Source organism: Fundulus heteroclitus, chromosome 11 (genome assembly GCF_011125445.2).
Source record: "Fundulus heteroclitus isolate FHET01 chromosome 11, MU-UCD_Fhet_4.1, whole genome shotgun sequence".
In the NCBI taxonomy this organism is placed as follows: domain Eukaryota; kingdom Metazoa; phylum Chordata; class Actinopteri; order Cyprinodontiformes; family Fundulidae; genus Fundulus; species Fundulus heteroclitus.
Window position 1 is genome coordinate 11,985,835 of NC_046371.1, and position 12,076 is coordinate 11,997,910.

At 40.9% G+C, this 12,076-nt stretch overlaps 1 protein-coding gene across 1 annotated transcript in view; it reads left to right on the forward strand.

Moving 5' to 3' along the window:
- The window catches only part of stk10 (serine/threonine kinase 10), a 48,416-nt gene extending 36,412 nt beyond the window's left edge, over nt 1-12,004 (forward strand). Inside the window, exons 9-20 of the mRNA XM_012853072.3 lie at nt 1,622-1,969; nt 2,054-2,428; nt 5,780-5,904; nt 6,471-6,594; nt 7,771-7,950; nt 8,046-8,138; nt 8,250-8,379; nt 8,484-8,608; nt 8,771-8,959; nt 9,039-9,164; nt 9,303-9,416; nt 10,729-12,004. Coding sequence (XP_012708526.2) covers nt 1,622-1,969; nt 2,054-2,428; nt 5,780-5,904; nt 6,471-6,594; nt 7,771-7,950; nt 8,046-8,138; nt 8,250-8,379; nt 8,484-8,608; nt 8,771-8,959; nt 9,039-9,164; nt 9,303-9,416; nt 10,729-10,869 — 2,070 coding nt within the window. The 3' untranslated portion in view covers nt 10,870-12,004. The remainder of the gene's footprint in view (nt 1-1,621; nt 1,970-2,053; nt 2,429-5,779; nt 5,905-6,470; nt 6,595-7,770; nt 7,951-8,045; nt 8,139-8,249; nt 8,380-8,483; nt 8,609-8,770; nt 8,960-9,038; nt 9,165-9,302; nt 9,417-10,728) is intronic.
- The last annotated feature ends 72 nt before the right edge of the window (nt 12,005-12,076 follow it).

Sequence of the window (12,076 nt, forward strand, 5' to 3'; positions counted from 1 at the left end):
GAATTCAGCTCTGGGATTTAACGGGACAAGTACAGACATAAGTCCATTATCTGAGGCTATGAGAATGTCGTCATACTTCCCCCAGTGCCGTTTCAGTGCTACGATGAGCTCTGAAGCCTGACTGAAACTCTTCGAATAGGTCAAATATTTTCTCCAAGCGCTTAGATAGAAAGGAAGGTTAGATTTAGGTCTGTAATTTAAGTCATCTTGATTAAGAGAAGGCTTCTTAAGTAAAAGCTTTAATTATAGCTACCTTAGAAGCCTGTGATGCATATCCATTTACTAAGGATACATTAATCATATCTAAAATAGGAGTGGTAACCAAAGGAAATGCATCATTTTAAATAATGTTTAAGATTGAGTCTAAAATACAAGATAAAGGTTTAAATAAAGCCAACGTAACTTGGAAAGATCAACCGGCTTAAAAAAGTCCAAGCACAGATCAGGTTCTAGAGTTGCCTCTAAGTAATCACATTGGAGGATGTCAATGATTCTAACTTTTAAAAGAATTTTACTGAATCCCATTAAGTCATTACTGCTGACAGCTGAGGACATAGATGGATCAGCAGAAGCATGACTCTGTAAAAGTTTGGCAACAGTGCAAAAATTAAACCTAGGATTATTCTTATTCTCATCAGTTATGGAAAAAATACTCAGTTCTACCTTGGGAAAGTGTCTTTTTAGGCAACAGTGGACTATAACGGATTTTTTTTCTTCAGGACCATTGATCACCTTTTTGGGCAAGGACAAAAAAACCATGGTGCTTTTACCCAACTATTGAGATTTAGCCAACATGTCTTCAGTATTTTGCCCATTGCAGGACAGTATTGATAGTTTAGACACAGAAAAGAAGCTGAGCTAGATCTTATTATTTTATGCTATTAAACCTTTATATAACTAAGCTGTAAAAATAGCATTCTATCAGTACAAAATATTACTTCCAGTAGATTAGTTGTAATATCGTTGCTGTCATGTTACCCATCTTTTTCTGAGACTTTACCTGTTCCAATGTGTTGATAATGCAGTTATGCATAGTTTATCATGTTATCTTGCATTCAACCTGAATCTTTTATTGTTTTTATTCATGTGCAGAAATACATCCTAGTTAACAATTACTGTAAGAAGTCATCCTTTTTAAACTTTTTTTTTTTTAGTTAGTGCACTTAGGAGAGATTAAATTGCCTTCTTGGGTGTAGTTGAAGTGACCATGCAGGAGGAAGGACAGTGTTCCTTTTAGCCAAAGGTTAAGTTGACTTTACTGGATGCAGGAAGTATCAGTAACTTCACCCATTAGCATTTGGACCAGAAGCAAAAGTTAAAAACATTAACATTTGGGAGTCCACCAGCAACTTCATTCCTAAAAGAAGAAGAAGAAGAAAAAAAGGGAAACATTTTTTCACAGCAAGGGTGAATAACAATCCCAAAAGGGCTTAAATTGGAGGCACCTGGACTTTCACTCAATTTTCTCTGAAGACCTTTTGACACCTATCTAGGAGTCTTTGTCAGTTCTGGAGGAAGTCCGGTTGCCTCCAATTTAAGCCTGTTTGTGATTTCCATGACCCGGATGATTTAAGACTTTCCACTGGCACGGTGCATAATGATGCTTCTGTTTCCTTTTTAGACACCTAGCAAGGACCCGTGCCAGACAAGTCAGACAAGCTTGGAAGAAGACCGGTCAGTGGACACGCCAAGCCCCACCATGATCCCCGCACGTTCACCAGTACCTTTGCCCAGGAAATTGGCCCAGCCTGCTACACCAGCAGAGGAACAACAAGGCTCAGTCATGGAGGTCCCTGTCCCCACACCACGCCTCAATGCCTCTCAAAAAGATTCAGAGGAGGTGGGGGATAGGCTGTGTGATGAGGTGCTGGAGTCGGAGAAATCTGAGAGCGAGGCCTCAACTAAGACCTCCAGCTCGGACTCGGGCATTGAAGATGGGAAGAGTACGCCCACGATGGAGGAAGAGAAGGTTCTTAGCAAAATGCATTTCTTTTATTGCAGCTCAGGCATTTTAGGGTTAAGTTTGTGCCACTAATAGCTGTTTATTTTCCAGGTGGCTTCAGAGACACCAGAGAACGACGTGTCGCCAGAAGCCGAGACGACTTCAGAAAAACTCGACGACATGATAAACCAGCACATACCAAGAGTCCACATATCTGGGGAAGAGCCCCCTGCTGTGGGCAAAAGAGACTCACCAGCTCCAAGCTTGAGTCCCAGCGTCACTCCCGGAGGCACTCCCGCCCCGTCTCATGCTGGCGTGAACGATGGTGTTAGCATGGGTATGGCGGCTCTAATGTCGCTTGGAGAGAATGCTGAGCCCGCCTCGCCTCAAGCCAACGGGAACCATAACAAACGCCACTCGTTTACGGAAAGCCTGGCATCGGAGAGCATGTCGATTAGCAAGGAGAGCTTCTCCATGCCTTCAAAGGTGAGTCACTCATTGAGTGAAACGTGCTTGATGCAAACACTAAACATTTTACCATTAAGACCCGTTTTCAAAGTAAAAGAAAACATGATTTTTGGTTTGGTAAAGCCGCCCATAGATTCTCTGTTTTGCCAATTACCAGTTAAATTTAACCCTCCAGGCTAGAGGAAAATACAAGATAAAACTAGTAAAAAGAAAATCATAATTTGTCATTTTCTCCTTTACGAAGTAAAATATAGCTTGCTCAATGTCGCCTCTTTTCTTTGCCGCATCACATGTGTGGCGCAAGTGTGCCATATCACAAGATATTTTTTTAATATTGAGGATTTTTTTGCCTCCTCTACAACATCAGTTGAAAATAAACACCTACTAGGTCTGACTTAATTTTTAGGGAAAATGAAAAACCTATTCTGTTAAATCTTGGCTTTTTAGATCCTTCAGTTCCTTACTGTAACTGTAAGAAGCCTCAAGCAGAACCTCACTGAAATAATAATGCAGTCTACATGAATTAAATAAAACACAACCCTAACTCTGTAAACTGTTTTAGGGATGTATGCTCACCCTGAGCAGTATTTAGGAGTTGAAGACTTACAGAGGGAGCTCAGTTCCTCTTTAGGCAAACCCCACCTAAAAGCAAAACAGCTTCTCTGCATCTCATCGAGGAGCTGAAACAGCGTCGTGTTGTGTTTCGGGGCGTGGGCGTTGCCTGCCTGACGAATCCTGGGTTTCCACCGCACGTTACACCTCTGGAGAACATTGGCAGGGGTCCAGGGGTCGCAGCTTCGTTCTCAGTCCACCAGACGTCAACAAAGTGGCGCTGAGAGCACAAAGGGGTGGAAGCTACTAAGCTAGAAGCTGGGTGAAGCCAAGTATGTATATAACGCATTCATCCACAGTCATCAGTACCAATGGTGCCCTTTGTGTGCTCACAGTGTCCACATTCACTATTGTGAGTGGAGGATTCTATGGAGCTCATTGTCACCGAGTTGTTTCTGGAGGCTATCTACTGGACCCGGATTTACTGTCGGCACGTTAATTTCTTTTCCAGAACGGAGTATCAAGAAGCGTCGGTGCTATGACTGTGCGGCGGTAAATATTTCTAGGCTTCTGTAGGCGTGTCGATTGGTGGAAAGCAGATGGCACCTGAAAATCCCCAGAATCACGAAGGCATTCGGAGTGATGGCAGAAAACGGTGGCCCTCACGTTATTTGGCGTCTCTGCTTATTATAATATCGTATTAACTACCAACGTTTTTGCCATGGAGAAATATGGCCAAGTAGGGAGGGGAAAAAAAATAAAGAGTCAACACCTGAGAAAGGTACAAACGCAGCATTTAGTAGCTGTCGTCTGTTCCCGGAGGCTCACAGGGGCCTGTTTGCTCAGCTGTAGGCGCGCCGTAGTTTTAACCAAGCTTTCCATACGGACTCTGCGTGGCTTTAAGCTGTTCCCCCCACGATTTCGTCTGAAGTATTGTGCAAATATCTTGGGTTGTTTTCTGCTCATTCCATTAGGCCTTTAAAACTTTGGATGCTGGGGCCTAATGGCATACATTGTTGGAAGGGTCCAAAAACAAAACACAAAGAAATCGGTTGTCATGTTGAGAAAACGTTAAAATAAGTAATAGCCATTAGGTTTTGATGTGTAAAAATCCTTTTAAATAAATTGATCCTATATTGAAACGGCTTGGAGTAAGTTTATCCATCTCCTGGTTTTGCAAAGACATTCATGATGGAATGTGCTCCAACAAGGTTACTGTGTCCTTTTTGAAAGGGCCCCACAGCATCACAGATCCCCTAACAGATGGACAGGTTGGTTTCTCACTTATTGATCTATTTTTCCCACCAAATCCACCTTGGTGTTTGAAAAACTCAGTCTTAGTACTAGTTTAAGTAATAAACTGAACACTATTATCTTGTGTTTTTACAGTGCGAGATGATAAAAGCTTGATTTCAACAAATGTGTTCTTATCTGCATGTAAAGTACCTCTCATGCATTTATTGCTTCAGAATTATAGCCTCAGATATAACAGGGTGTCAGGCTTCAAACTCTTGCTTTCATATCAATGGTCCATAATGGTCTACGGTTACTTTACCCGACGGTCGGCAAGTGAACAGAGGTGAACGAGACAGAAGTGACTGTGACAAATACTAAGAAATATTGTGACGTTGCATTATCACAAGGTGTTGTCACACTCCTAAACATCCGTCATTAATTTTAATCATTCTATATACATCTGTAGAGGCTCATTAGAATTCACACCTAATTATTAACAACACATTCTTAGTTTTGCTTTGACAACATTTCTGTCAGGTCATAAGGTGTGGCCCAACTGGAACTTAGATGTTTATTCTTTTTTTTTTTTTATGTCAGTAGATGGATGCTGCTGTTCTCCTATGTCTTGCCCACGTCTTATTTAGGTTGGATCAACAGGGTCAAAATCTCCTTTTTTTAAATGACGGCCTGAGCAAAAATCAGTAGCTGGGGCCTCCTATAGCTGTAGTTTCTTCCGGGATCGTGCTGACAGATTGGGAGTTTTTTCTGCTCGTCAGAGAAGAACCAGCCCAACAGGAACTATGATGATGCGTTTGTCATCCGACGTGCACAGAACGAAGACGTCAGATTCTTTCCTGAGATTACACATATTGGAAACGACTTTGGTTGTTTTTGTTTTTTAACTGGCTGAAGGAAAATGGTGCAGTATCTGTTCACGCCAGCGCGATTTAAAGTGACCCTCTTAAGTTTTTTCCACGTCTCATAAACAGTTTAAACACACACAAACATTGCTGTTTTTTTTAAGAGACTTTGTAGGTTGCGTAAAAATGAGCCATTTAAAATAACATCAGTATGTTTTAAGTGTCTCGAGGCACGCTTTTACTCTTTCTGACAAGTTTCAGTTTTAAAAAGGTTAAAATGAAAAGAGGCCTGAAGCTGGGATATTTTTTGAAAATCTTCGTCATGTCAAAGGACCCAATAAGGACCACTAATCCCAGTTTAGTGGTAGTCCTCCACCTTTTAATTCAAACTCTTCTGTTATTTCAAATAATCCATCGTCCCATGTACTACTTTCCCACATAATCTTGCTTTAATGAATGCTGCAGGTGGATTTGAGTGAAACAAAGTACAGCTCGGTCTGTATTTTTATATGTCTCATATGACTGAATCATATGTACTGGCTTGTGAAACTAAATTGCAGGTCACGAGTAAAGTGGGTGCTACTTTTTATACAGTATTACAAAAATATTCACTAGATCTGTCAGATTTATTCAGTTTTTAAAAAAAGGACGTTTTAAAAAAAAAGTAAAAATGATTTAACAACCTCAGGCCTCTAAATCCTTCATGCCTGTCCACCATCAGGACTTTTCCAGTAAGACCCTAAAGCGGACAAGGAAGTTTGTTGTCGACGGCGTGGAGGTGAGCGTGACCACCTCCAAGGTCATCCGGGAAGACGAACAGAAAGACGAGGACATGAGATTCCTGAGGTAAAATTCATCCCATGTTCAACACTCATGATATGGCCGAAACGCGTCTGCTCAGAGTATGCCTGATTCTGATTCTCTGTGGCCTCCTGCAAACACTCGTTGGGGTTTTTTTTCCTTCTGAGCACACAGGCTGCTCGTTGTCAAGTGGCTTTTGAAAACTGCTTTCATCTTGTTTCCTGTTTACAAGACCTTTTTTTTTTTTATACTGCACATTTGAGGATATTGTCCTCTTGTGGTATTTAGTTTTGCTTGTGCTCTGTTGAGTCACAGCTTGACATAGCAGCGCCATCTAGTGTTCAGAACGAGACATCACATCTACGAGTGTGGTCAGCAGCTTTGTGGTACTTTTGCAAAGACGTGCCTTTTCCTCTCTTCTGACACAATGAGGCCGTTTATGCCTGTGCATGCGTAGAAAAGCCACAACAGGTCCTTTTTAAAAGTAGAGAAAGAAGCGGAAGGGAATGCCAAAAAGATTACGTTCAAGTGGGAACGTTATGTTTTCATGTTTTGTCTAACTATTTAGAGGTCTGTTTACAGTTTTAGATGAAATGTGTTTGTGTGTTAAGGCGCCAGGAGCTGCGTGAGCTCCGTTTGCTACAGAAGGAAGAGCAACGCACTCTGGCCGGTCTGAACGCCAAGCTGGAGTCCCAGAGGGAGCAGGTCCAGAAACGCTTTGACCAGGAAATAAACGTGAGTTGGCAATTAACTTGCAACCTTACAGTAATACGATGATGTTGAAATTTTAACATAACTTTGTTTCTTTTTTGATAATTTTTTTTTAACCCTGGTCATTTTGGAGTCTTTATAATGCATTATCAAGGGTTTAAACTTTATAGTTTCACTACATGTGCAAAATCCTAGATCCTCTTTTACACATTTTGCTACAGCAAACTGTGTTTTTCTTCTATTTATATCAGAAACCAACAGGAAGCAGAGCATAAATGTGAAGTGAAAGGAAAAGGATACATGGTTACTTACAGGGGGAATGGGGGGGGGGGATTTGTAGAGAAGTTTGAAGGGTTACATTATAAAACAATATCCCAAGTGTTGAACATCTCACAAATCACTACTTGTACATTTAAAAAAAAAAAAAAATACAAATTCAGCCCCCTTGAGTCAACACACAGAAGACCCCCATTTTCCTTGACTTACAGTTGTAAGTCATTTGGGGGATGTCTCTAGCTCAGATTAGATGGAAAGTCTCTGTGAACATTATTCAGTCTTATCAAAGATCCTCCATTGGATGGTTTGTTCATCCCCACTATGGATAGTTGGAGCATCATGATGTGGGAATGCTTTCCTTCAGCTGGGACAGGGGTGTTGATGGGATGGTAAATTGAGCTAAATGCAGGACCATCCAGTGAGACAGAGTTGGGAAAGGACTTGAGACTAGACATGCAGGCAGAGCTGCATTCGGAAAGGTTTAGATCAAAGCATATTTGTGTTTTTATAATGGGTCCAGTCATGGCTGTGACCAAAACCCAAAGATTGAGGTTCCCAGGTACTCCAGCCTCATCTGGATGACCTCGAGCTAGCATTGCAAAGAATAATGGACAGAAATTTAAATGCCTTTAATGTACAAAACTGCAGCTGTAATTGCAGCGGAAGGTGATTCTTAAAAGCACTGACTCCATGGTGTCTGGGTACAAAAGCACGCCACCATTTTCAGATGTTGTAAACAATTTTGAAATCGCTGCAGCAATTGTTTCCCTTGTTGGCCTATTGTGGGGACAAAAACAATCCCAGTAAAATGCGTGGATTTCTGCGGTGCCAACGTGACCAAACGTGGAAAAGCTAATTAACCCCTACGCAAGGCGCTTGCACATGTCTGTGTTTAATGGCTCGTTTCCTTTTGGCACGTCTCAGGCCAAGAAGAAGCAGTTTGATTCGGATCTGGAGAATCTGGAGAAACAACAGAAGCACACTATTGAGAAGATGGAGACGGAACACAGCGTCAAACTCAAGGAAGAAACCAAACGCATCAAAACGGAGCAGGAACGAGAATACCACAAATTCCTGGACTCGATAAAACAGAAGAAGAAGGAGGTATGAGGCACTGCACAGCTCTCGATAAGTACTAATGAAACGTGGCAGCCACATTGGTTTCGAATGAGCTCTGACATGAAGTATGTGTTGTTCAGGTTAAACATTCAGTGGAGAAGTTGCCTCGGAGCGAGCGTAGAGACACCTTAAAACAGCGCATGAGCTCCTTCCAGGAAACGAAGATGAAAGAGGTAGGCTGAATGTGCCCAGCATATTCGCTCAAGACTTTCAAAGACTCCTTAATCACACCAGACCTCCGTTCGATGTGTGTGTGTGTTTTTTTTTTTTGGTCTTTGTTTTAGGAGGAGAACTTCTTGTCGGATCAGAAGAACTTCCTCGACTCAACGCTCAAGATGATCATTTCCAACAACAAGAGGGAGATCGCAGAAGCGGAAAGGGAATGTCTCAACAAGAAGCAGGCGCTTATTAGAGGTACTGTAAACAAACGGCTAAAACTGTCTTGATGTGGAAGTCTTGTTCTGCGTCATTTGGATAAATATGCGTAATGATTATGGATCATTTCTGATTTCTGATAGAGCGAGAGGCCACGTTGTGGGACATGGAGGAGAAGAACCTTTTAGACAAGCACCAGCTTTTGAAGCAGCAAATGAAAGAGCAGTACTTTCTTCAGAGGCATCTACTCCTGAAGAAACACGAGAAGGTAAACCAGCGTGCTGATTCTCCTCCTGCCTGCTGTTCAGTAATGTCATACAACAAAATAAAGAGCGAGCAAGGGTCACATGGATTATTATTTTTTTTCTGCTTTCTATTTTCTTCTCCCGTCTGGGTAAACGTCATGGCCGCTTTCCGTGTCTCCCAACAGGAGCAAGAACAAATGCAGTGCTACAACCAGCGGATGATCGAGCTCATGAAGAACAGGCACCAGCAGGAGAAGGGCCGGCTGCCCAAGATCCAGCGGAACGAGGCCAAGACGCGCATGGCCATGTTCAAGAAGAGCCTGCGCATCAATTCGACGGGCAGTAGCGCCGAGGACAGGGAAAAGATCAAACAGGTCGGTCCGCCGGTCTTCCCTCCCCCTACAGATCCACTAGGAGTTGGGGTCATTTAGTAACGCTCGTGTGGCCGCGCAGTTTTCTCAGCAGGAGCAGAAGCGGCAGAAGGCAGAGAAGCAGCACCAGCAGCAAAAACACGACAACCAGCTGAGGGAGATGATGGGTCAGTGCGAAAGCAACATGAGGGAGCTGCTGCACCTGCAGGTGAGTGTGAGGGGGGGTTTACACTCCTCTGCTTGGTCCTATCCCGCAGGTCCACCGGGATCTGTCTTTTTAGGTGTTTTCTTTTTTCAGGTCTAATATCTGCAACTGTTGAAAGTAACTGGCTTTTATGCACCGCAGAATGAAAAGTGCCACCTGCTGGTCGAGAATGAGACTCTGAGGCTCAAGCAGTTGGATGAGAAACACGCACTGCAGATGAAGGAGTGGAGGGAGGAGCTGAAGCTCAGGAAGATGGTGAGTGTTTCCTGTCTCCTCGTCATTGTAGCTCTGCCCCACCCCTCCAAAAAAAAAAAAAAAAAAAAAAAATATATATATATATATATTTATTTATTTATATATATAGTATATAATATATATATATCTATATATATATATATATATATATATATATCTATATATATATATCTATATATATATCTATATCTTATTTCATTTATTTATTTCTATATATATATAATCTATCTATCTCTATATAGTCTATTAATTTATTCTTCTTTCTATATACTCTCTCTATATCTCTCTATCTCTCTCTCTACTATCTCTCTCTACTCTAGATCTCTCTCTATCGTCGCTGATTTCTTTCTTTCTTTCTTTCTCTACCTCTCCCCTCTCTACTCTTCTCTTTCATCTTTGCTCTCTCTCTTACTCTCTCTTCTCTCTCTCTAGTCTCATCTCTCTCTCTCTCTCTACTCTCTCTCTCTTTCTCTCTCTCTCTCTCTCTCTCTCTCTTTCCCTCTCTCCCTCTCTCTCTCTCTCTCTCCCCCGTTGTTTGGAAGAGGGGGAAGAGGGAAGAGAGAGAGAGAGAGAGGAGAGGAGAGGAGAGAGGGAGAGAGAGAGGATTCTCTTCTCTCTCTCTCGGGAGAGAGAGAAGGGAGGAGGGGGGAGAGAGGAGAGATCTCTGAGAGAGAGAGAGAAAGAGAAAGAAAGAGAGAGAGAGAGAGGAGAGAGGGGAGAGAGAGAGAGAGAGTCTCTCTCTCGAGAGAGGGAGGAGAGAGAGAGAGAGAGAGGGAGGGAGAGAGAGAGAGAGAGAGGAGGGAGAGAGAGAGAGAGAGAGATCTCTCTCTCAGAGAGAGAGAGAGCTCTCTTCTCTCTCTCTCTCTTTATTTTTTTCTCTCTCTTTATTTCTTTCTCTCTCTTTCTCTCTCTCTCTCTCTCTCTCTCTCTCTCTCTCTCTCTCTCTCTCTCTCTTCTCTCTCTTGAGATATATAGATATATATAGAGTATATAGATAGATTTATTGTATATATATAGAAATATATATATATAATATTTATTTATGTATAATCTATATTATATATATATTTATTTATTATTGATTATTATTTATATATTAATATTCACTTATCTACAGCAGCTGTTTTGGTTACCATAAAATGCTTTTTCTCAATTTTTCTTAACTCTAGTTAGTCAAGGCCGTTTACATACCAATATGCCTGTGGTTTTTCTCAGCCAATCTCATCATTCTGCTCTGGCTAATTGTTTTTATTTTAATTTTTTTCAATTTTTATGAGATATCACATATATATTCTGTTCTCCATCTTTCTAGACCATTGAGGAGGAGCTGAGTGCAAAGAAGAGGGACCAGGAGGCTTTTTTCATGATGCAAGACAGCGCAGACAATTCAAACCTCAGCTCTCCCCACAGAGTCTCCAAGTTTGTGCCTTATATGGACTCCTCCACCATATAGACGGAGATGCGGCGAAGTTGCGTCTACCCACCTACGACACAGAAACGTGCACGGAAGTGCGTTCCACATGCCTGCTGCCTCGGGTTTTCATTTGTTTTATTAGGAGTGCCTAAACCCTTGGTCCTTTCTTTGGAGTTCTATGTTGCTTTGGTGAATATTTATGTTTTAACTCAAGTTTTATTTGGTCTTGTTGGGAGTTCTTTTTTTTTATTATTTCAATAGTTTAATGATAAGATTATAAAGCATTTACTCCCAAAACAGTGCTCGGTGTGCCAAATCATCGGTTTTTAAGGGTGCATCTTAAAACACCCTTGATAGTTGCTTTAACCCAGCCAGGGAAAATGGCGTGAGAGGAATGCGATCAGTACTGATAAACTAGTAACCAAGCAAAATTCTTTTTTAATATAAATATTATATTTACTTCCCTATACATCCCAGTTATTTTATATTTGTTCTAACCATTAACCTCTCATTTTTGTCACATAGCTGCCAAAGCCTTATTTATTTTTTTACTGATGAAGATCATTATCTTGATTAACACTGTACATTTTTAATTTTTTTTGATTAGCTATGATATGAAGGAGGGCTTTAAATTCTTTCATTTTTTTCAAATGGGACATTAAGGTGGAATCCAAAGTTGTTTGAATTTAATATTTTTTTAATATGTAGATAATTATTTAGAAGCTGGATTTGAAGAAATGAGGGAAGACTAAATGTTTATCACATGGTGTTGCTTATTTTCCTTTATTTACTGTATATAGTTAGTTACACTGGATGGGAACTGACGAAGCCAAAGTAAAAATACTGTTTTCTATGTTGTATGGGTGATTTAAATGCATTAAGTGTGCAATTATTATATTCTTTGCAGTTAATGAACTGCTTCTAACCAATGTGCAATACTGTATGGATGCCTCTGCTAAGCCTAGTGTTTTTTTTTACTTTGCCTTTCTTTGCACTAAGAGGGGAATAATATGAAACAATTCCTGAAATTGATTTTCCAGCCTTCTGCAAATGATGATAAATATATTTTCTCAGTTTACATATTATTTGTATGGCAAGGGTTGGGCTATATACATGAAAAGTGTGTATCTATACAAGGAAGAACCACTGGTGTAAATAAAATACTTTTTTAAAATGTGATTTTTCTTCACAGCATAATGTGAAAGAACTCGTGAATAATTGTTTTCATTTGAGTTCTGTAGAGCAG